Genomic DNA, 25015 nt, shown 5'->3' on the forward strand with positions numbered 1-25015 from the left:
GGTAGAGACTGACTCTGACTAATAGATTGGTGGAGACTGACTCTGACTAATGGATTAGTGGAGACTGACTCTGACTAATAGATTGGTAGAGACTGACTCTGACTAATAGATTGGTGGAGACTGACTCTGACTAATAGATTGGTAGAGACTGACTCTGACTAATAGATTGGTGGAGACTGACTCTGACTAATAGATTGGTGGAGACTGACTCTGACTAATAGATTGGTGGAGACTGACTCTGACTAATAGATTGGTGGAGACTGACTCTGACTAATAGATTGGTAGAGACTGACTCTGACTAATAGATTGGTGGAGACTGACTCTGACTAATAGATTGGTAGAGACTGACTCTGACTAATAGATTGGTGGAGACTGACTCTGACTAATAGATTGGTAGAGGCTGACTCTGACTAATAGATTGGTAGAGACTGACTCTGAACTAATAGATTGGTAGAGACTGACTCTGACTAATAGATTGGTGGAGACTGACTCTGACTAATAGAGTAGTAGAGACTGACTCTGACTAATAGATTGTAGAGACTGACTCTGACTAATGGGTGGTAGAGACTGACAGACTAGATTGGTGGAGATTGACTCTGACTAATAGATTGGTAGAGACTGACTCTGACTAATAGATTGGTAGAGACTGACTCTGACTAATAGATTGGTGGAGACTGACAGACTCGATTGGTGGAGACTGACAGACTAGATTGGTGGAGACTGACAGACTACTAGATTGGTGGAGACTGACAGACTACTAGATTAGTGGAGACTGACAGACTACTAGATTAGTGGAGACTGACTCAGACTAATAGATTGGTGGAGACTGACAGACTAGATTGGTGGAGACTGACTCTAAATACAGTATCTGTGATTTGATATAAGATCTAATCATTTAATAATATAGAAAAACACTAGAAAGATACATAATATTTGCAATATATAATATTTATACAAACATAAAAACACAAAATACATTCAACACAAGGATCTTAAGTGGAAAACAATGAGTAAAAGAATGTTGCTGGTGATTCTAGGGTGCTGTCAGTACGACAGAATGGGGTTCAACATTTAATTCAAATGGCAGCTACTGTACTGAACAACCGCTGAAAAACGGTGTGATTATTGAGGCCCAGAGGGAGATTGTATGGTGTGTGCTACGCATGTTTAGTGCGTAGCACAAATAGTCACACCCTTATTAACAGGCCACAGTTCGTCACACCCACCAAAATGGGAGCAAACGTACCTCAAAGGCTGTCTAAGAATGGTGAGCACCGTTTTGAAACGTGTCGTTCAGTACAAACCGTCACGCAACATAGCAAACGTTAGATCGAATTGAACACACCCCTAGTCTCAGTTATTAGTCCCAGCTCAGATGTCACCCAGGGATAACTGTGTCAGATGAGCTGTTAACTGGTGAGCATGTGATCCTGGAGCCCTCCTCCATCCTGAAGACTCTGTGGTTCAACTGGTCTCTGCTGATGTTCCAGAGCATCAGAGACCCCAGGATCATGGACAGAAGAGCAACAGATACCCTCTCTGTCTGATTATCCTCCATGTCCTCAATGGTGATGATGGTGTGATTGTTGTTCACTTCAGACCCAGGGACACAACCAGGGTCTGTTCTCGGTTGTTGTTGTTGTTCTGGCGGGTTCTGCCGGGTGAATTCTGGCCCTGAGTCTGGCGTGTCCCCTGACAGTCCAGAGGACCACAACCCCCAGCAGCACAGACAGCAGAGCCACAGATATCTGCAGGACCAGTACAGTCTTTGTGGGCTGCAGGATGTAGGCAGCCTCTATCCTGGTGTAGAGTCGACCTTTGACCTCCTCCAGACTCTGGCAGGTGTACCGACCAGCGTCTGAAGCTAGGGCACTCACTATCAACAAGTCCTGGCTCAGCATCTGGTACCTGTCTCTCAGCTGGAGGGCTGCTTAGCAAAGTGCCAGCTCACCTGTGCCAGGTTGGATGCTGGTTGGCACGGCAGTGGATGGAGCTCCAACAGTAAATGCTAATGTAAGTGGCTTCACAGGACTGAAAATAACACAATGGGTGGGGGGGGTCACTGAATGTCCTTAACTTGGCATGTAGCCTACTTCATGTTGATACATCACAGTATTTCACTAGTTGAGAAATAAACCTACCTGATCGGGGGAGCACATCGAGGCATCTGCATGTTTAAGGCTTTGGTACATTTCCTGAAGGTTAAAGAGCTACTGTTATTAGAATGGCATCTGAAATCATATTTGTTCCAATAGTACATGCAGACAGTGGTTATTCTAGAGTGAGAGTGTTGAGCACGATCCTACCTGGAGCCAGTGGGTAAGTTGAGGACAGATGAGCAGGCTGCTAAGGTGGTGTCCCAGGCACAGTAGGGATCTCTGGCCAGGACACAGTCCAGACAGGACCCATACCGACCACAGTCCCTAACTGGAATCTGGACCACTCCAGAACCTGCGCCTGCATAGAGCTGTCCCTGGAGAAAAACATACACTGACTACTAAACCACCAGTGTTAGCTTCTCATTGGATGACCTGGTGCTATTCATCTTGAACAAGCAGGTAGCCTAGTGGTTAGAGCGTTGGCCTAGTAACCGAAATGTTGCAAGATGGAATCCCTGAGCTGACAAGGTAAAAATCTGTCGTTCTGCGCCTGAACAAGGCAGTTAACCCATGTTCCCGGTAGGCCGTCATTGTAAATAACTGGCTTGTCTAGTTAAATAAAAAATATACTTATAGTTTTGCACTAAATGTGTTACCGTGCCAGAGGAGAGACGCAGCACTTTGATTGGCTCCAGAGTCTGGAACACCTGGGTCTCTTGGATAATGACGGTGTCACCAGCAGCGTACTGCACAGCCTTCTGCACCGTGCCCTCCTCTGTCAGGGAGCAGAACACGGCAGTTACTCTCTAGAGCCAACACTGACATTGATTGATTTTCTTTGTCAGATAAAAATTCTCAGATATACACACAGTACATGAATACATATATAGAGAGTAATAATTGCTGCCACGAGCACAGAACAGTGTGAATTTGGATGATAAAGGCTGTGAATAATCAGTACCTGTTCCAATAAACATAACATGGTGGATTTCTCCATCCACGGCCATGACTCTGTCACAACAATCACCGACAACTTGGCTCCCCTCTGCAGCACCAGTGGACCCCGGTCAGCGGAGGCACTGCTCCCTCAAAGAGTGGCTGGTCACGGACGGAACTGCAGGGTCTTGTCAGGGAGGTCCAGCGAGTGCACAATCCGAGGTCCCGCACAGCATTGGTCATACACTTTAACAACAACACAACCAGAGAGTTGAGACCTTTCACATATAATAATAATTATGACAGAAACACTCTTAAAAAAGAAGTTACAGGTCTGTGAGAGCCAGAAATCTTGCTTGTTTGTAGGTGACCAAATATTTATTTTCCACCATAATTTGCAAATAAATTCATTAAAAATCCTACAATGTGATTTTCTGGATTTTTTTCTCTAATTTTGTCTGTCATAGTTGAAGTGTACCTATGATGAAAATTACAGGCCTCTCTCATCTTTTTAAGTGGGAGAACTTGCACAATTGGTGGCTGACTAAATACTTTTTTGCCCCACTGTATACTGTAGGTCTATAATTATGACAGAAGCACTCTTGAAACTAAACATGTGTTCCTAATAGCCCCCTATTCCCTATATAGTGCATACCTTTTTACCAGGGCTCATAGGGTTCTGTTCAAAAGTAGTACACTTTGTACAGTAGGGAATAGGAAACCATTTGGGACTCAGCATGAGCGTTTTTGCCACATTTGATTAAGTGTTTTGGACAATAATTGTGCACTGTAGAGGAACATAGGTACAACACTGTCACATGACACTTAAGGTCTGGAAGTTATTCAGTCACCTATATAAGTCATGTTATTACTCACCGTTCCAGGTCGTGGGACAGGCTCCTCTCCGGTGTGGGTAACCCACCTTGTTTCTGACTCCATTGTCACCGGGAGTCATATACCGACCTCAGAGAAGACTTTCCCAATGTCAGCCACGCTGAACGCACACACAGTGGAGAGATCCGATGTGGTTCTGTAATCATCAAAACACCATTCATTATTCCAACATCACTTCAGAATCTCTCTCACAGAAGGTTCATATTTGAGTGAAGTATCCGACAACTGATCATTACTTCACAGATTTGACAGTATGTAATTTCTGCTGGACTGTTACTAATAAAAAAGAAATGGTAGAACTCACGTCTGCGGGCTGAAAACAGCGTAAAACAGCTCTTCCTCCAATCCTGGTCTTTCAGGAGGAAGATATCCTGAATGATGGCTGGCAGGCTGGGTTCCAGGGGCGCGGGGCAGTCAACACGGGCCTTCAGGTAGGGCGTCCACTTCCTCTGTGAGTCCTCTGACCACCCAAATCCCCTGCACACCAACCACAGAGGGGGGACATGCTCGGTGTCAGTGTCGACCATAGTATTGAATTAGAACACTAGAACAGACATAAACGTTCTTTAAATTGAAGATCATTTTACATGTGTACCTTGCAGACCCGTGCCACACGAGATACCCTGATCTGGTCTGGCAGGTCAAACTCCATGGCCTCCTCACTAAAGAACATATAGACTTTATCGTCGTCCCCATCGAGGTTGTTAATGCTCTCGGGGATGACGTCCAACTGCGAAGGAGGGCTCTGAAAAAAAGACAGTTCGGTTTTCTCACAGAGACTGAAAACACAGACTTGGGGATCCATTATTTAAAGCATATTGAATAAAGTAAGACATTTAAAATGTCCGTATCTCTCTGTGGAATGTCCACATTCAGATGTCTGTGTAGCTCCGCATCAGGAAATGCATCAATACATTGTCAGAGTATCCTGTGGTTGACAGGGAGTACCACATTGAAAACAGAGGCTTGGAGCTTACTGTTAAGCCAGGACTGTCTGTGTTCGGTCCTGATAGCCGGGAAGGAATGACGCTGCAACACCTGCTCAGTACCCAGGAAGTTGACCGCTGTGGCTGAATATAGTTCTGTCCCTGATTGATGGTTAACAAAGACAATCATCAGAACTGAAATGATAAAGACTGTAAAGAAGTGAATGAATTTGATCAGTAATGTATTTTGCATCACTAACACAACTTTCAGTGTGGGTCCACTTTTTTCAACACTTTATTTACAGTTGTTTTATTTAAAATAGTGGGGGCACAATTCTACTACTCCGTCCTTGTGGGGAGGTACTGCAGATATCAGAAAGCAGCTGTTACTCACCAACCATGACCGAGGTTGACCTCTGGAAGGGTCAAAGGAAACTTTCCCTCGCCCCTCTTCCTTCTTCCTTCCAGGGTCAACGTTCCGTTGCGTAGGTCTGTTGGAGAACACAATGCACGTTTGGTTGCGATGTGGAGTTGTACATTAAGGCTGTGATCTGTAATCACTTTGAAAGGTAGTTGGGACTCTCACAGACAGACAGAGGTTTGGTGTGCTACATATGTCTGCAGTTAGTTCAGTGTAAACAACCAGAATATGACAACGGTCCACAGTTACATGATATGTAGTGTGAAACAACAGTTGTCCTGTCCAGGTTATACTCACCATATAGTCACATGTGGGGTTGTATGCGTTGGTCCCACACACCAACATCCTGCCATCGTGGAGAGTCTGCAGTGTCTTGATGTAGTTCTGGCATTCCATCTGGAATAGGATCATGTGGTTTGTTTCTATCAGTATACTGCTTCAGAGAGTTGTCTGGGAGGAGAGATGATCCATCATGCAATCAATCCACTTACTGAATCTTTTCCCTTGCTCTTGCAGGACATGTTCTGCTCCTCTGAGACCTGCCAGTAGACCTGCAGCAACAGACAGATTCCCATTAATGTACAGCAGACTCTGAGACCTGCAGCAACAGACAGATTCCCATTAACATACAGCAGACACTGAGACCTGCAGCAACAGACAGATTCCCATTAACATACAGCAGACTCTGAGACCTGCAGCAACAGACAGATTCCCATTAACATACAGCAGACTCTGAGACCTGCAGCAACAGACAGATTCCCATTAACATACAGCAGACACTGAGACCTGCAGCAACAGACAGATTCCCATTAACATACAGCAGACACTGAGACCTGCAGCAACAGACAGATTCCCATTAACATACAGCAGACTGAGACCTGCAGCAACAGACAGATTCCCATACAGCAGACTCTGAGACCTGCAGCAACAGACAGATTTCCATTAACCACAGCAGCATACAGATTCCCATTAACATACAGCAGACACTGAGACCTGCAGCAACAGACAGATTCCCATTAACATACAGCAGACTGAGACCTGCAGCAACAGACAGATTCCATTAACATACAGCAGACTGAGCACAGCAACAGACAGATTCCCATTAACATACAGCAGACTGAGACCTGCAGCAACAGACAGATTCCCATTAACATACAGCAGACTGAGACCTGCAGCAACAGACAGATTCCCATTAACATACAGCAGACTCTGGAGACCTGCAACAGACAGATTCCCATTAACATACAGCAGACTCTGAGACCTGCAGCAACAGATAGATTTCCCATTAACATACAGCAGACTCTGAGACCTGCAGCAACAGACAGATTCCCATTAACATACAGCAGACTCTGAGACCTGCAGCAACAGACAGATTCCCATTAACATACAGCAGACTCTGAGACCTGCAGCAAACAGACAGATTCCCATTAACATACAGCAGACTCTGGAGACGTGCAGCAACAGACAGATTCCCATTAACGTTACAGCAGACTCTGAGACGTGCAGCAACAGACAGATTCCCATTAACGTACAGCAGGAATACTCTAGAGACCAGACAATACTGTATGGATGTATTGACATACAAGACCTTGATTAGACTGAGTTCCTTACCCAGCCTTTTTTCCGAGGAGATGTCCTCAAGGTCCAGAGCGTAAACGGCGTCTCTAGCACCAATGAAAAGGACACCCAGGTCCTCTCTCAATGTCATCGTTGAATAGTTTGAAATGCCATTCTCTCTGAAAATCTTAGCATCTAAACAGAAAAACAACATGATAACACTTTACTTAGAGTGGTTGTATGTAGCATTTATAAAACATTTGTGTTCACGACATAGAGGCATAATGCTCTATGTTTAAATACTTTAAAATATTGTTTAAATACTTTTTTATGGGCTAAATGCTTTTACATAGTCTTTAGGAATGCTGTTACAAATACTATTATGTAGAATACACTCTTAGAGAAGAGGTGATATCTAGAACCTGAAAGGGTTCTTTGGCTGTCTCTTTGAAGAAGCCTTTAGTGTTCCAGATAGAACCCGTTCCACAGCGGGTTGTACAAGGATCCTTCATAGGGTTCTCCCATGGGGACAGCCAAAGAACCCTTTTGGGTGGCTTTGGATCATATTAGATGATGCTTTATATTGAGAAAAAACATTAGACTAAGCTGCCATATAAGCCTAACTTTAGTTGAGTGGAAAAGATGCATTTCTCTGCATATGCAAGGATGTAAACAGGCATTGGAGAGAGATAATGGCTTACTGTCACATTGTACGGTCTTCCTAGGGATGCTGGCGAACCCTTCACCCAGGGTATGGAACAAAGGACCAGGAACAGGACCAAGAAATCCCTCAGGGAAGTGAGAGGAGCCATGATGGTCCCTCTTGTCAGCAGCTGTCAATGCTCAATGCAACACACAAGTCTCTTAATGTTGGTGTTGGCCTGCTGTTTATAAAGGATTGACCGTGTGATGTCATAATGCTGGTAATGAGATGTTGATTATGACATCAAACTGTACACTACAGTGGATTTAGAAAAGGATCCACAGTCTGGACACATTGTTTTCCTTTTTGGCTGCTATTATAATTGTCTCAACTAGATCACCCCCCCCCCCACACACACACACACACACACACAAAACTGTGTAATGATCTGGACAGATTGACCAAAGCTTTTGGATTCTATTTAAACTATACAAGTTTTGATCCTGAAACATGTCCCATAGGGTTTAATGGTGGAATGTTGAATTACTCCCAGCATTCTAAACTGTGCATTGTTTGGTCAGCTGCAATAGAATTTTCAGGAGTAGAGTTGGGCTACACATTCTAAGACTGATGACACAATGTACAATCTACATGCCCAGCCAATGCCAGTGGCATCCATAGAAATATAATCTGATTGTATTTCTATGTTTGTCACCCTCTCAAATCCCACTATAACTGTACTAGTGATCTGGTTGTCCCTCAATTACCCAGCTTTTTCCACCTCATACATGGAAGCTCACCTCTAAATCAGCCATGATTTCTGACACCCTTATAACATTGTGCTCTATTGAAATTAAATGTAGTTTATGTCTGTGTGTCTGTGGTGTGTATGAGTGTGCGTGTGTTTAGCATCACAAACTACTATGAGTGTACATGAGTGTGTATGTGTGAGTTAAAGCACTGTTGTGCACTGGGTAAGGGTGATACATGGTTTGTCTAAGGGTGGGAGACAGGGCTACGGCCAGAATCCACCCAGCCGTTGCCGTGGGATTTGCTTTTTTCTGGGGAAACCATAAACATCCCGATGGAGCGACACGCTGCCCTGAACGTGGCAAATTAAGTGGCCAGTGTGTGTTTGTGTGTGTTGGAGTGCTCAAAGGCATCTACTTGAGAGCAAGGCATCTGATTGGCTGATGTGAGCAGACAGGTCTAAGAGATGTTCCTCTGTCACTCCATTGGCTGTGTGGGCCAGTGGGAGGGGTTTAAGCTAACGGCCGATAAAACCCGTCTAATCCAGAACATTGTTCAACATGAACACAGATGAACCAGTGGGGGCCAAATGGCCACAATGAACTACCCTCAACCTCCCAATAAGACTTCAAATAAGTATCTGTAGAATCAATATAAACCCAACCACATACATGTACTCTGTATGTATTATAGATACCTTGTTATTGATCAAGTATGTCACGTGATGCTGTTGTGGTATAGTTATAGGGATCTTCCCTCTTGGGAGAGGGTGTCGGTAACTTTGCAGTGACACTGGGGAGACAAATGACAGGTAATGGAACTGTACTGTGATAAAGTGAGCATTATTGAGTATCGTGGAGGCCTCTTTTACCCTTAATTGTGTGAGAAATGGTTGTTCTTTGCCCATTTAGGTGGTTGGTCCAGATTTTCTACACTTAATAAAAATGATTTGGGATCAGGGTTTTCCTAACGTGGTGCAGACCTTCACTAAAGGAAGCTTACTGACACACCTAACCCTAGACCAGAGATGTCTATACCTACCGGGGCTGTAGATACAGGATACATTTTCCTTTTACTTTACTAGGCAATTCAGTTAAGAACAAATTCTTATTTTCAATAACGGCCTAGGAACAGTGGGTTGTTCAGGGGAACAACAGAACAACAGATTTTTTTCCTTGTCAGGTCGAGTTCGATCCAGCAACCTTTTGGTTACCTGTCAATGCTTGTTCAAGTTGAATAGCACCAGGTCATCCAATGAGAAGAGTCAGTGTGTGTTTTCTCCAGGGACAGCTCTAACGCAGGTTCTGGATAGATTTTTTCCTGTCTGGACTGTGTGTCCTGGCCAGGTCCCTACTGGGGGATTCGATCCCCTCTAGCAACCTGATGAGCAAGTTTGTTGTAGACCTGTCACTCAGTCTCAATGGAAGAGGAGGATAAGGGCTTGTTGGGACACACACTCATGTTCTATTTGTACCCTTGTGGTGTGTGTGTGTGTGTAACAGTAATGGTAAGTGTGTGTTGTGATCAATGGCAGGTCGGCCTCTCAGCTTTGTTTCTCAGCCTGAACATGCCCCACAGCCCACAGGCCATCTCCAGATAGGAAGAGTTGTGTCTGTGTGTGTGTGTTGGGGATGAGAGTGATGGTGTTAAAGCCTATTAATCCATTAGCACCATCTCTCTCTTCCTCCCTCCTTGCCCCTCGTCTCTCTCCCTCCCTCCCCCATCGTCTCTTTCCCTCCCTCCTTCCCTCCTCCGTCTCTCTCCTCCTCCTTCCCTGTCCCCATCATCTCTCTCTCCCTCCACTCCTTCCCCCTTCCGCCATCTCTCTTGCCCTCCCTTCCTCCCTCGCTTCCATCTCTCTCCCTCCTCTTACCCCATTCCCATCTATCTCCCTCCCCATAATCTCTGCCTCCTTCCCCCATCGTCTCTCTCTCTCCTCCCTCCTTCCCCCCTCTCCATCTACAATGGGGCAAAAAAGTATTTGTTCAATACCAATTGTGCAAGTTCTCCACATAAAGATGAGGCCTTGTAATTTTCATCATAGGTTCACTTTAAAAGCTATGACAGACAAAATGAGAAAGAAAAAAATCCAGAAAATCACATTGTAGGATTTTTAATGAATTTCATTGCAAATTATGGTGGAAAATAGTCTTTGATCACCTACAAACAAGCAAGATTTCTGGCTCTTACAGACCTGTAACTTCTTCTTAGAGTGTTTCTGTCATAATTATTATTATATGAAAGGTCTCTCAACAACTCTCTGGTTGTGTTGTTGTTGTTGACCAATGCTATGCGGGACCTCGGGATTATTGCACTCGCTGGACCTCCCTGACAAGACCCTGCAGTTCGTCCGTGACATCAGCCACTCTTGGAGGGGCAGAAAGAACTGACTTTACAGATAAGCTCAATCAAAACCCACAGTTTGTGTTTAACAAATGTAACAAGGAAGAAACTTGTAACAACAGTTCACTGTGTGGCCCAACTCAGAGATGAACAGATAAGAAGTCTGGGAAACGAAAGATAATTCAGTCGGATGTTTTCAAATGAAAATATACCATTACCACTGTTTATGTCTGTGAGTAGGATAGGACTCTATCTTGCTGGACATTTAGATACATAGCAAGACCTTGTATGAATGAAAAGCAATCAAGCAAACACAACCATGTTTGTTGTGGTTAATATCTGATTTCTATGGTTAATTTCTAAACAGAGCAGATTTGGAGACTGAGATATGAAGGGAGAACAGAAGAATAGCAGAGCAGCCATGGAGGCAGTTCACGGTATTTGGGGATCTTGAAAACAAAACAGGACATGCCAACAGAATGTAATCCACCTACTGCATCACTCGCCTGCCATAGACACCAGACAAATAGGCCCTCCTCCTCTGATGGTGAAAACTCTTTCCCCCATCTTTGTTCTGTCACATTCTCCATCTCCCCTTACCCCCTCCCCCTCTCTCTCATTTACTCTCACATTAACCTTGTCCTCCCCATCCATCTCTTGTTAACCATTACTCCCCTTTATCCCTCTTTCCAACCCATCTGTCCCCTCTCCTCCTCCTCCTCCCTCCCTCCTCTCTGGTCCAGGTGTCTGTTCTGTTAAAATCCAATCCCCTTTCCTTTTAAACCCATTCTTCCATTTCACTCCCCTTCTGCAATACTGCAGCACACAAACTCACTCCTCCTTCTGTGTGTGCTCTCTCCACACATACGAATAAACGCACACACACACACTCTCTCTCTTTCACCCCTCCTCCCATGTGCTCTCCACACATTCACCCCTCCTCCCATGTGCTCTCCACACACTCACCCCTCCTCCCAAGGGCTCTCCACACACTCACCCCACCACCCATGTGCTCTCCACACTCACCCCTCCTCCCATGTGCTCTCCACACACTCACCCCCTCCTCCCATGTGCTCTCCATACACTCACCCCACCTCCCATGTGGTCTCCACACACTCACCCCTCCTCCCATGTGCTCTCCACAAACTCACCCCTCCTCCCATGTGCTCTCCACACACTCACCCCTCCTCCCACGCTCTCTCCACACACACACATGCACACCTCCCTCCCCATATACACACCTACACACCATCTCTCCCCTCCTCCCCCTATCTTTTTCCATCAGAGCCTCTCCAGGGTCATTACTGAGCTGAAAGAGACACAAACAATCACACTGGGGTTTAACTACAACTGACCCTCAATCACTGGGGGTTGAACTAAAACTGACCCTCCAATCACACTGTGGTTTAACTAAAACTGGACCCTCCAATCACACTGGGGTTTAATTAAAACTGACCCTCCAATCACACTGCTAAAACTGGGGTTTAACTAAAACTGACCCTCCAATCACACTGAGGTTGAACTAAAACTGACCCTCCAATCACACTGGGGTTTAAAACTGACCCTCCAATCACACTCACTGACCTCAATCACACTGGGGTTTAGCAAACTGAAAACTGACTAAAACTGACCCAATCACACTGCACACTGAGGTTGAACTAAAACTGACCCTCCAATCACACTGTAGTTTAACTAAAAATGACCCTCCAATCACACTGAGGTTTAACTAAAACTGACCCTCCAATCACACTGGGGTTTAACTAAAACTGACCCTCCAATCACACTGGGGTTTAACTAAACTGACCCTCCAATCACACTAGACTAAAACTGACCCTCCAATCACACTGGGGTTTAACTAAAACTGACCCTCCAATCACACTGATAAAACTGACCACTAGAACTAGACCCTATACTGATAAATACCACTAGTCAGTATACTGATCAGTCTGATGTCTGTGTGTGTGTCATGGTTCAGAGTTGAAGTGTGTGTATAGTATCCAATAGGTCAGACCCAGGGACAGATATCACCTGATCCAGAGCCTGTCTTTACAACACATACAAACACTCATTATGGAAAGAAACCAGATATCTAGAGTAAATAAAGCTTTATTATCACAATAATACATTCAAACAGACTACAATGATACTAAAGAGTAAACATTAAAACATCAACATTCAAAATGCAACGTGACACCAAAATAATCTATGCGTTTCAAAGTCAAGAACCAGCATGTGTCATTACTCATTTTATTGCAGACTATCGTCACTTAAAAAGAACAACAAACACCTGTAGTGAAGCCGATAACCTTCCTGAGAACATGTGTACCCTCTGTGCTCCTTCAGTCCAACCCCAATCCCCAACCCCTGGCCCGGCTGTCTCACTGCTGTTTGAGGGAAGAGGGCAGCTCCATTCTGAATCCACTGGTCCAGGGTTTCCTCCACAAGGCAGCGTGACGTGAGTCACCACGCTGACCGCTCAGAACTGGTGTACACAGGCAGGGAGATGACCTCCTCAGGACTGTAGCTGCCACTGGAACACTGCAATACAACACACAATGTTAGATCAACATCAGATCAAGTCCATGGGTCGCGTACACAGATTTGCAGATGTTTTCCTTGGCAGTGAAATGCTTGTGTTTCTAGTTCCAACAGTGCAGTTATAATATCTAGTAAATAAATATATACAAAACACACAGGTCCGTTGGTGTGTGTATGTGTAGTTAAGGATGCATATTTCTGCATTTTGTTGCTGACTAACAAACCCCATTTTTATTTTACCTTTATTTAACTAGGCGAGTCGTTAAGAAACAAATTCTTATTTTCAATGACAACCTAGGAACAGTGGGTTAACTGCCTGTTCAGGGGCAGAACGACAGATTTGTACCTTATCAGCTCGGGATTTGAACTTGCAACCTTTCAGTTACTAGTCCAACACTCTAACCACTAGGCTACCCTGCCGCCCCATTACACTACCAAACCCCCATTAACCAGTTAACAACCTCTACATTTTGTTGCTGACTAACAAACCCCCATTAACTAGTTAACAACCTGTACATTTTGTTTCAAAGAGTAAAATGAGGTTCCCAAAAGAAACATGAAGACGTGACAATAGCGAGCCTGTCACCGCAATCAACATGAAACTACTGCAATGAAGCACAGAACTGAATAGATCCATTTCAAACATTTGCCAAAATGCAATTTGCTGGAACTCTGTTGTAAAAAAAACCCACCTGATGTGTTTTCTATGCATGACAGAGAAAGAGAGGGAATATGTAAATGCAACAACTAAAATGGGTTGTTCATATGACTAGAACTGGGGCCTTTGGCTTCTGGACAACAAAATAAAGTTGATAAAGAAAACGAGTAGTGCATGAGAGAAATACTGGTAAACTTTTTTGTTGTTGGGTTGTTAGTTTAGCTGTTAGCTTCTTCACGCTGTTCCGCTCCCACTGCTCCCTGCAGCCAGGGTCTGGGAGTTGCCCTAGCAATGAGTCTCTCCTCTGGCTTGCAGCTCATTGTACTATAGACAGCGAGCCATTAGTTGACATACGAAATCTACTTTCTAACTCTAGAAACTCACTGTACGTGACAATTTTCGCCAAAATAATCATTCCGGTCGACCAAGACACTGTTCCCGTTTATTGACTGACTAGATTTGTTCAATCCCGACACCAAATGAGATCCAAAAATGATAGATATTAACCTAGAGACTGATAAACATGAATGGTCAAATGTATTTGAGGCTAACCGCCTAACAGTTAACATCCCCAGTTGAGTGTAAATGGTGGGCGAGGCCTCGGCTAGAAGCAGTTTGGAAGCGGTCAGATGGGCCTCAGATCCCTGAGATAACTACTGTAGCAGGGTTGAATCCACATTAGACTGGCGTATCAGTCATTAGACATGATACAGGAGCAACAGAGGGGAGAAGAAAGAGAGGGATTATGCTGTATATCAAGGAGGGTCTGGTTAATAAAGAGACTGGTCAGATACCAGGCATCACCTTTCCTGTCTGAGCCGCTTTCCTCAGACAACTGAGGGAGAGGCCAGGAGGGAGGAAGAAAGATGGCAGGCCTGTTCAAAGGACAAAATATATTGTTCCTTCTCTCACACAATAAGACCTTCAGGGAAATAAACAACCCTGAACAAAAATATGAAACGCATAGCGATGTAAAGTTTTGGTCCCATTGTTTTATGAGCTGAAATAAAAGATTCCAGAAATGTTCCATTATGAACAAAAAGCTTATTTCTCTCAAATGTTGACCACAAATTTGGTTACATCCTTGTTATTGCGCATTTCTCCTTCGCAAGACAATCCACCTGACAGGTGTGGCATATCAAGAAACTGATTAAACAGCAAGATCTTTACAGAGCTGCACCTTGTGCTGGGGACAAAAGGCCAATGTAAAATGTGCAATTTTGTCACAACACAATGCCACAGATGTCTAAAATTTTGAGGAGAGTGCAATTGGCATGCTGACTGCAGGAATGTCCACCAGAGCTGTTGCCAGAGAATTGAATGGTCATGTCTCTACCATAAGCCACCTCCAATGTTGTTTTAGAGAATTTGGCAGTATGTCTAAGACCAGCTGATTAAACTGTTTGTTTGTACAACCAAAGAATCAATAACTGTCAGAAACCATCTAAGGGAAGCTCATCTGCATTCTCATTGTCCTCACCAGGGTCATGACCTGACTGCATCAATGGGCAAATGGTCACTTTGATGGCCACTGGCACGTTGAAGAAGTGTGCTCTTTTCTATTGATGCCAATTTTAATGAAAAGGATACCGTGATGAGATCCTGAGTCCCATTGTCGTGCCATTCATCCAACACCATCACCTCATGTCTCAGCATGATAATGCACGGCCCCATGTCGCAAGGATCTGTACATAATTCCTGGACACTGAAAATGCCCCAGTTCTTCCATGGCCTGCATACTCACCAGACATGTCACCCATTGAGCATGTTTGGGATGCTCTGGATCTACGTGTACGACAGCGTGTTCCAGTTCCCACCAATATCCAGTAACACACAGCCATTGAAGAGGAGTGGGACAACATTCCACAGGCCACAATCAACAGCCTGATCAACTCTATGTGAAGGAAATGTGTCGCGCTGTTTGAGGTAAATGGTGGTCACACCAGATACTGACTGGGCTTTTGATTCACGCACTACTTTTTTTTTGTAAGGTATTTGTGACCAACAGAAGCATATCTGTATTTCCAGTCATGTGAAATTCATCTAATGAATTTATTTAAATTGACTGATTTCCTTTTATGAACTGTAACTCAGTAAAATCGTTGAAATTGCTGCATGCTGTGTTCAGTGTAAATCAGAGGAGACGTGAACAATAAGAACTCTGTTTCCATGACAACAGCTAATCACAGAGCTGAACTCTGACCCTGACCACAGAAAGAACAGAGAGCGCTTCAATGATTCGTGTCCGTGAGTGTGTGTGTGTGTGAGTGAGTGAGTGAGTGTGTGAGTGAGTGAGTGAGTGAGTACCTGTGCTATCCAGGCCATGTAGCAGTCAGGTACAGCTGACACACTGGGGGAGTCATGTCGGTTCTCAGACAGACGAGCCCCATCAAAACTACAGCCCTCCAACTGCAGACCACCCACCTACAGACATACAGAGAGATGGGGAGAGGAGGGGGTGAGAGAGGAGAGAAAAAGAGAGAGAAAGAGACGGGGAGAGGAGGGGGTGAGAGAGGGAGAGAAAAAAAGACAGATGGAGAGAGAGATGGGGAGAGGAGGGGTGAGAGAGGAGAGAAAGAGAGAAAAGAGATGGGGAGAGGAGGGGGTGAGAGAGGAGAGAAAGAGAGAGAAAGAGATGGGGAGAGGAGGGGGTGAGAGAGGAGAGAAAAGAGAGAGAGAATAGATGGGGAGAGGAGGGGGTGAGAGAGGAGAGAAGAGAGAGAAAGAGATGGGGAGAGGAGGGGTGAGAGAGGAGAGAAAGAAAGAGATGGGAGAGGAGGGGGTGAGAGAGGAGAGAAAGAGAGAAAAGACAGGGGAGAGGAGGGGGTGAGAGAGGAAAGAGAAAGAGAGATGGAGAGAGGAGGGGTGAGAGGAGGAGAGAAAAGAGACAGATGGAGAGAGGAGGGGGTGAGAGAGGAGAGAAAAAAAGAGAGACAGAAAGAGATGGGGATAGGAGGGGGTGAGAGGAGAGAGAAAGAGACAGAAAGAGATGGGGAGAGGGAGGGGGTGAGAGGGAGAGAAAGAGACAGAAAGAGATGGGGAGAGGAGGGGGTGAGAGAGGAGAGAAAGAGAGAGAAAGAGAGGGGGAGAGGAGGGGGTGAGAGAGGAGAGAAAGAGAGAGAAAGAGACGGGGAGAGGAGGGGGTGAGAGAGAAGAGAGAGAAGAAAGGAGATGGGGGAGAGGACGGGGTGAGAGAGGGAGAGAAAGAGAGGAGACAGGGAGAGGAGGGGGTGAGAGGGAGAGAGAAAGAGAGAGAGAGATGGAGGGGAGAGGAGGGGGAGAGAGGAGAGAAAGAGAAGAGAAGGAGACAGGGAGAGGAGGGGGTGAGAGAGGAGGGAAAGAAAGAGGGGGAGACGGGGAGGGGGTGAGAGGAGGAGAGAGAGAAGGAGACGGGGAGAGGAGGGGGTGAGAGAGGAGAGAAAAAGAGAGAAAGAGATGGGGATAGGAGGGGGTGAGAGAGGAGAGAAAAAGAGAGAAGGAGACGGGGAGAGGAGGGTGAGAGAGGAGAGAAAAAAGAGAGAAAGGAGACGGGGAGAGGAGGGGGTGAGAGAGAGAGAGAGAGAGAAGAGACGGGGAGAGGAGGGGGTGAGAGAGAAGAGAGAGAAGGAGACAGGGAGAGGAGGGGGTGAGAGGAGAGAGAAAGAGAGAGAGAAAGAGACGGGGAGAGGAGGGGTGAGAGGGAGAGAAAGAGAGAAGGAGACAGGGAGAGGAGGGGGTGAGAGGAGAGGGAAAGAGAGAGAGAAGGAGACGGGGAGAGGAGGGGTGAGAGAGGAGAGAAAGAGATGGAGAGAGAGGGGAGACAGAAAGAGGTACATCAGGAGGGGGTGAGAGAGGAGGAAAAACACAACCATTTAAGTGACATACAGCAGAGGAGGGGGATGAGGGAACAAAAAATGGATGGAGCAAGAAGGAAGGGGAGTAATGCCATGGGGGTGATGATGTCATATTAGTGACTCAGACTTACACAGGCGAAGGAGTGTCTGGGTGAGGTGGGGTGTGAGTGAGAGTGAGAAAGTGAGAGTGAAGGAGAGGGGGGAGGGAGGGGGTGAGGTCAGAAAGAGAGAGAAATCACTGAGACGGGTGTGTGAGATCATTGTGAAAGATGAATAGTCTTTTTTCTCAGCTGAGAAGGAGTTTCGGGGGGAGGGGGTGCTGAGCGCTCTCTGACGAGGACCTGTCTCCTCCTCCCTCTTCCTCTCTCCCTGGGAAAGAGTAGCGAGGCCCACGTCTCTCTCCCTGTCTCCTTCCTCCCTCCCTGTCTCCTTCCCCTCCCCTGAGAGCTCTCTGCCCACGTCTCTCTCCCTGAGACTCAGAGAAAGAGTCTCCTTCCTCCCTCTTCTCCCTGAGCAGAAGGCTCTCTGACAGGGAGTCTCCTTCCCTCCCTCCCTCTCTCCCTGGTCTCCTTCCTCCCTGGGCTGTGAGAGGAGGGAAAGCAGCTGAGAAAGGAGACCCTGAGAGGGGGGTGAGAGAGGAGAGAAAAGAGACAGATCTCTCCCCTGAGAGAGAGAGAGAAAAAGACTCTCTGCCCCGATGGGGCTCTCTGACAGAAAGAGGTACATCATTAGAAGCTGAGCTGCGAATCACAGTTAACTCTAAACACAACCATTTAAAGTGACATACAGCATGAAAGGGAGATGAGGGAACAAACCATGTAATGGATGGAGCAAGAAGGAAGGCCCTTCTCCCTGCAGCTGTGTAAGTAATGCCATGTGTGTGTGCGGTATGATGTCCCCTATTAGTGACTCAGGTCTTTCCCTCCCTCTCTCCCTGTCTCCAGTCCCTGTGTGTCTCTGTGTCTCTCTCCCTGTCTGTTCCCTCCCCTGTGTGTGTGTGTGGCTGTGTGTGCGTGACGAGCAGGGGGGCACTCTCCCCTCCTTCGTCAGGTCAGCCAAACACATCTCCTAAATCACTGTTATGTGTGTGTGTGTGAGATCATTGTGAAAGATGAATAGTCTTTTCCCTGTCTCAGCCCTCCCTGAGAATCTGACGTTTCCCCTGTCTCCTTCCCCTCCCTGCAGCTGTAGCGCTCTCTGCCCACGTCTCTCTCCCTGTCTCCTTCCCTCCCTCCTCCCCTGTCTCCTTCCCTCCCTGTAGCGCTCTCCCCGTCTCTCTCCCTGTCTCCTTCCCTCCCCTTCTCTGCCACGTCCTCTCCCTGTCTCCTTCCCTCCCTCCTCTCTCTCCTTCACCCTGCAGCTGTAGTGCCTCCCTCTCCCTGTCTCCTTCCCTCCCTGCAGCTGTAGTGCCTCTGCCCACGTCTCTCTCCCTGTCTCCTTCCCTCCCCTGCAGCTGTAGCGCTCTCTACCCCCTCCCACCCTGTCTCCATCCCTCCCAGTCCTGTAGCGCCCTCCCCACGTCTCTCACCCTGTCTCCATCCCTCCCCAGTCTGCGCTCCTGCCCCGTCTCTCACCCTGTCTCCTCCTCCCAGTCCCTGTCTCCCTCCCTCCCAGTCTCTCTCCCATGTCTCCCTCCCCCTGTCTCCTCCCTCCCTCCCTCCCAGTCTGTCCCTGTCTGTGTCTGTCTGTGTCTGTCTGTGTCCTCCCTCCCTCTCTCCCAGTCTGTCTCCTCCTCCCTCCCAGTCTGTCAGTCCCTCTCACCCTGTCTGTGTCCTGTGTCTGTCTCCCTGCAGCTGTAGCGCTCTCTGCCCACGTCTCCCTCCCCCTGTCTCCTTCCCTCCCCTCCTCCCAGTCTGCAGCTGTCCCTCCCAGCGCTCTCCCTCCCCCAGCCCACGTCTCTCCTCCCTCCCTGTCTCCCTCCCTCCCAGTCCCTGTCTCCCTCTCCCAGCTGTCCAGCTCCCTCCCTCCCACTGTCTGTCTCCCCTCCCTCCAGTCTCCTTCCCTCCCCAGTCTGTCTGTCGCTCTCTCCCAGTCTGTCTGTCCTCCCTCCTCCCAGTCTCCTTCCTCCCTCCCTCTCTCCCTCCCAGTCTCCTTCCCTCCCTGCAGCTGTCAGTCTCTCTGCCCCCTCCTCCCAGTCTCTCCCTGTCTCCTTCCCTCCCCTCCCTCCCTCCCTCCCAGTCTGTCTGTCTCCCTCCCTCCCAGTCTGTCTGTCTCCCCTCCCTCCCAGTCTCCCTCCTCCCAGTCTGTCTGTCTCTGTCTGTGTCTGTCTGTCTCTGTCTGTGTCTGTCTGTCTGTCTGTCTGTGTCTCCCTCCCTCCCAGTCTGTCAGTCTCCCTCCCTCCCAGTCTGTCTGTCTGTCTGTGTCTGTCTGTCTGTCTGTCTGTCTGTCTGTCTGTCTGTCTGTCTGTCTGTCTGTCTCCTCCCTCCCTCCCTCCCTCCCTCCCCCTCCCAGTCTGTCAGTCTCCCTCCCTCCCAGTCTGTCTGTCTGTCTGTCTGTCTGTCTGTCTCCATCCCTCCCAGTCTCCTCCTCCCAGTCTCCCTCCCTCCCAGTCTCCCTCCCTCCCAGTCTGTCTCCCTCCTCCCTCCCCTCCCTCCCAGTCCAGTCTCCCCTCCCAGTCTCCTCCCTCCCAGTCTGTCAGTCTCCCTCCCTCCCAGTCTGTCTGTCTGTCTGTCTGTCTGTCTGTCTGTCTGTCTGTCTGTCTGTCTGTCTGTCTGTCTGTCTGTCCTCCCAGTCTCCTCCCAGTCCCTCCCTCCCTCCCAGTCTGTCTCCTCCTCCTCCCAGTCTCCCCTCCTCCCAGTCTCCCTCCCCCAGTCTCCTCCCTCCCAGTCTCCTCCCCCAGTCTCCTCCCTCCCAGTCTGTCTCCCTCCCTCCCTGTCTCCTGTGTCTGTCCCTCCCTCTCTCCCAGTCTGTCTCCCTCCTCCCAGTCTGTCTGTCTCCCCCTCCCTCCCAGTCTGTCCCCATCCTCCCAGTCTGTCAGTCTCCCTCCCTCCCAGTCTGTCCTCCTTCCCAGTCTGTCTCTCCTCCCTCCCAGTCTGTCAGTCTCCATCCCTCCCAGTCTGTCAGTCTCCCTCCCTCCCAGTCCAGTCTCCCTCCTCCCTCTGTCTGTCTCCCTCCCTCCCAGTCTGTCAGTCTCCCTCCCTCCCAGTCTGTCTCCCTCCCTCCCTCCCAGTCTGTCTGTCCTCCCCTCCCTCCCAGTCTGTCTGTCCCCTCCCTCCCTCCCCAGTCTCCATCCCTCCCAGTCCAGTCTCCTCCCTCCCAGTCTGTCTCCCTCCCTCCCTCCTCCCTCCCAGTCTGTCAGTCTCCCTCCCTCCCAGTCTGTCAGTCTCCTCCCTCCCAGTCTGTCCCCATCCCTCCCAGTCTGTCTGTCTCCTCCCCCTCCCAGTCTGTCTCCCCTCCCTCCCAGTCTGTCTCCCCCCTCCCTCCCAGTCTGTCTCCTCCCTCCCAGTCTCCCTCCCTCTTTCCATGTTTCTGTCTTTCTCCTATTCCCTGAGTGTTTGCAGCATCATTGGGTTGTTGTATTGTACCTTGACTTGGAGTTGAGCCTCTGTTATGGGACTCTTCCATGATGACACAAACTTCAGACTGTCCATGGAACAGCCCATAGACCTGACACAATGGACTAGGTATTAATACACACACACACACACACACACACAAGTCATATTCACGGAAACAGACTGACACACACACACACACATATTCACTCACACATCATATTCACAGGAAGAGACTGACACACACACCACACACACACACACACACACACACACGGAAACAGACTGACACACACACACACACACACACACGTCATATTCACACACACATCATATTCACAGGAAGAGACTGACACACACACTGTGGGGTGTTACCTGGCAGTCTCCTGTCGCAGGGGCGTTGAGGAAGGTATCAGGGTGGAAGAGTTCAGACAGATCAACAGCATCAGACAGTAGAACCTGTCTTTCAGCACGCTCCACCTAACTCTACACACACAGAAATACAACATGAGTCTCTGTGTGAATGTGTGTATGTGGGTGTGTGTGTTTGTATTTGTGAGTGGTATGTGTGTATGTATGTGTGTGTGTGTGTGTGTGTGTGTGTGTGTGTGTGTGTGTGTGTATGTATGCGTGTGTGTGCATGTATGTGTGTATGTATGCGTGTGTGTGCATGCGTGTGTGTGTGTGTGCATGTATGTTCGCCAGCAGCATACCACCCTGCATACCACTGCTGGCTTGCTTCTGAAGCTAAGCAGGGTTGGTCCTGGTCAGTCCTGGATGGGAAACCAGATGCTGCTGGAAGTGGTGTTGGAGGGCCAGTAGGAGGCCCTTTCCTCTGGTCTAAAAAAAAAAATATCCCAATACCCCAGAGCAGTGATTGGGGACACTGCCCTGTGTAGGGTGCTGTCTTTTGGATGGGACGTTAAACGGGAGTCCTGACTCTCTGAGGTCATTAAAGATCCCATGGCACTTATCGTAAGAGTAGGGGTGTTGACCCCGGTATCCTGGCTAAATTCCCAATCTGGCCCTCAAACCATTACAGTCACCTAATAATCCCCAGTTTACAATTGGCTCATTCATCCCCCTCCTCTCTCCTGTAACTATTCCCCAGGTCGTTGCTGCAAATGAGAACGTGTTCTCGGTCAACTTACCTGGTAAAATAACAGATAAATAAATAAAAATATGTATGTGTGTGTGTGTGAATGTGTGTGTGGGTATGACAGTTTGTGTTATAGACACAAGCCCTCTCTGTCCAAACAGAGCCAGAGGACGGTCAGACAGACAGACAAAGGGATGGATGGAGGAAGTCAATAGGGGAGTTAAATGTGCTTCTGTCTCCTTTTATCAGAGACACAGATCAACATGAGAGATGCAGGCACCGTGTGTGTGTGTGTGTGTGTGTGTGTGTGTGTGTGTGTGTGTGTGTGTGTGTAAACAGGCTGCAGTCACCAAGAGCTTTTACACTGAAGTAGTCGCCTGCAGACCAGACATCAAAACACTCGCATCGTCCTGTTTGTATGGCAGAACACCAGGGAGAAGATTAACCGTAGATGAAAACGCTATGATTCCATTTTGTTCACCTTAACCAACTTTAGGCAGGAAAGCAGCTCTCTCATAAACGACAAAAAAAAAAAAAAAAACTGAATTTGAGGTCAGTTGAAAAACATGCTGACAGACTACAAACAGAATGAGCTACGATCTGATTTAATCTCTATAATAAATTGATTCTTTTTAAGTTCATTGTCTATCTCAATTGGCTGACAAATAGATGTGGGCAAGCTTTTACTGAAGACAAATGCACCAGTTACACAAGCACACATAAACACAAGAATAACACACACACACTGTGAAATTGTCCCAAGCCATGAATAATGCAGACTTAGTGTTGTGTGGTGGTTAGTATTCTGTGTGACTCTCTGTGTGTGTGTGTGTGTGTGTGTGTGTGTGTGTGTGTGTGTGTGTGTGTGTGTCAAGGTCAGTTTGTCTCTCTCCATGCCTGTCCTGTTATCCCTGTAATTCCTCTAATTCATCTTCCCTGGTGATATCAGCTGCTTGCGGAGGAGAGGAGAGCTAGTTAATGGATGGAACACCTTACTAAGGGGATGAGATGACAGGCTGGGCCCGTTTGACACACCACGCATGGACGCAGGTGCACACCGGACTGACACACAGACACACACAGGTGCACACCGGACTGACACACACACACACACATGTTTGGCACACAGGTGCACTACCGACTGACACACACACACACACACACACCCGAATGACACACACACACACACACACACACACGCCCTGGAAGTGTGTTTGGCAAACACACACGCCCTGGCACTACCGGAGGACACCGCCCAGACACCCTCTCTCGGACTCACTGTCCGTCTACCACCATATGCTCACACACACACGCTCAGAAACACACACGCGCTCAGACACACACACACACGCGCTCAGACACACACACACACACACACGCTCAGACACACACACACACGCTCAGACACACACACACGCGCCTCAGACACACACACACAGACACACGCGCTCAGACACACACACGCGCTCAGACACACACACACGCCTCAGACACACACACACACGCGCTCAGACACACACACACACTCGCTCAGACACACACACGCGCTCAGACACACACACGCCCTCAGACACACACACGCGCTCAAACACACACACGCGCTCAGACACACACACACGCGCTCAGACACACACACACACGCTCAGACACACACACGCTCAGACACACACACACACACAGCGCCAGACACACACACACACTCGCTCAGACACACACACGCGCTCAGACACACACACGCGCTCAGACACACACACACGCGCTCAGAACACACACACGCGCTCAAACACACACACGCGCTCAGACACACACACGCGCTCAGACACACACACACCGCTCAGACACACACACACGCGCTCAGACACACACACACACACACGCGCTCAGACACACACACACACACACGCTCAGACACACACACGCGCCTCAGACACACACGCGCCAAACACACACACGCGCTCAGACACACACACACACACGGCAGTAATTAAACAGATAAGGAGGGACACACACCTATTCATATGTTTCCTCCTCTCTGCATGTCTGGTCAGAGGCAGAGGGACCAGTGAACCTGGCCTGCCATGACAATATCTGTGATCCCTCATGTTACGCACATTTCACAAACAGCTGTGTGACACTGTGTGCGCTGTATACACGACGCGTGTCACCACAGCCCTTAGACACGCATGGGTTCCTCTGGCCCCGCCCCTTAGACTGCCAGCTCAACAGACACGCAGAGACCAGAGACAATCAGATTCATATTAACAGTGGACTGACAGGGGAGAGCGCCCTCAGACACGCCGGACCATCAACAGTGGACTGACACGCCCGAGAGACACGCACGCGCCTCAGACACACACACGCCAGACAGAGGCGCCCTCACACACGCCAGACACACACGCGAGACAGACAGGACGCATTAACAGTGGACTGCAGACACACACACGCCAGACACACAGACACGCCAGACACACACAGAGACACACACGCCCTCAGACTCATATTAACAGTGGACACACACACGCCCTCAGACACACACACGCCCTCAGACACACACTCAGATTACACACGGACTGACAGACACACACACAGAGAGAACACGACTCAGACAACACACGGACTGACAGAGGAGACACACACGCTCAGAACACACACATACGCCAGTGGACACAGAGGGAGAGAGACACACACGCTCAGACACACACGCTCAGACACACACACACGCTCAGACACACACATTCAGACACACACACGCTCAGAGACACACACGCTCAGACACACACACACACGCTCAGACACACAGCTCAGACACAGAGGAGAGACACAC

At 48.1% G+C, this 25015-nt stretch overlaps 1 protein-coding gene and 1 pseudogene across 1 annotated transcript; both read right to left on the reverse strand.

Moving 5' to 3' along the window:
• Positions 1 to 1378: 1378 nt before the first annotated feature.
• On the reverse strand, positions 1379 to 5576 carry LOC135534250 (semaphorin-4D-like; annotated as a pseudogene).
• A 6274-nt stretch (positions 5577 to 11850) lies between these two features.
• LOC135534251 (cytoplasmic dynein 2 heavy chain 1-like) lies at positions 11851 to 21481 on the reverse strand. The gene is made up of 5 exons (XM_064961333.1): positions 21468 to 21481; positions 21123 to 21204; positions 16073 to 16189; positions 13043 to 13107; positions 11851 to 11878 (listed from the first exon to the last, which is right to left on the reverse strand). The coding sequence occupies exons 2-5, from the start codon at positions 21198 to 21200 to the stop codon at positions 11851 to 11853; spliced, it is 288 nt and encodes a 95-aa protein (XP_064817405.1). The 5' UTR covers positions 21201 to 21204; positions 21468 to 21481.
• Between the last annotated feature and the right edge of the window lie 3534 nt (positions 21482 to 25015).

The sequence above is a fragment of the Oncorhynchus masou genome, unplaced genomic scaffold, assembly GCF_036934945.1.
Source record: "Oncorhynchus masou masou isolate Uvic2021 unplaced genomic scaffold, UVic_Omas_1.1 unplaced_scaffold_3206, whole genome shotgun sequence".
NCBI lineage: Eukaryota > Metazoa > Chordata > Actinopteri > Salmoniformes > Salmonidae > Oncorhynchus > Oncorhynchus masou.

Excerpts from the sequence above, each read along its gene's own strand:
- LOC135534251 (XM_064961333.1), bottom strand. The coding sequence starts at position 21,200 with ATGGGCTGTTCCATGGACAGTCTGAAGTTTGTGTCATCATGGAAGAGT. Across the intron at positions 13,108-16,072 it reads ACATGGCCTGGATAGCACAG|TGTTCCAGTGGCAGCTACAG; the intron begins GTACTCACTCAC and ends GTTGTATTGCAG. Across the intron at positions 11,879-13,042 it reads GTGTACACCAGTTCTGAGCG|CTCAGTAATGACCCTGGAGA; the intron begins GTCAGCGTGGTG and ends TGTCTCTTTCAG.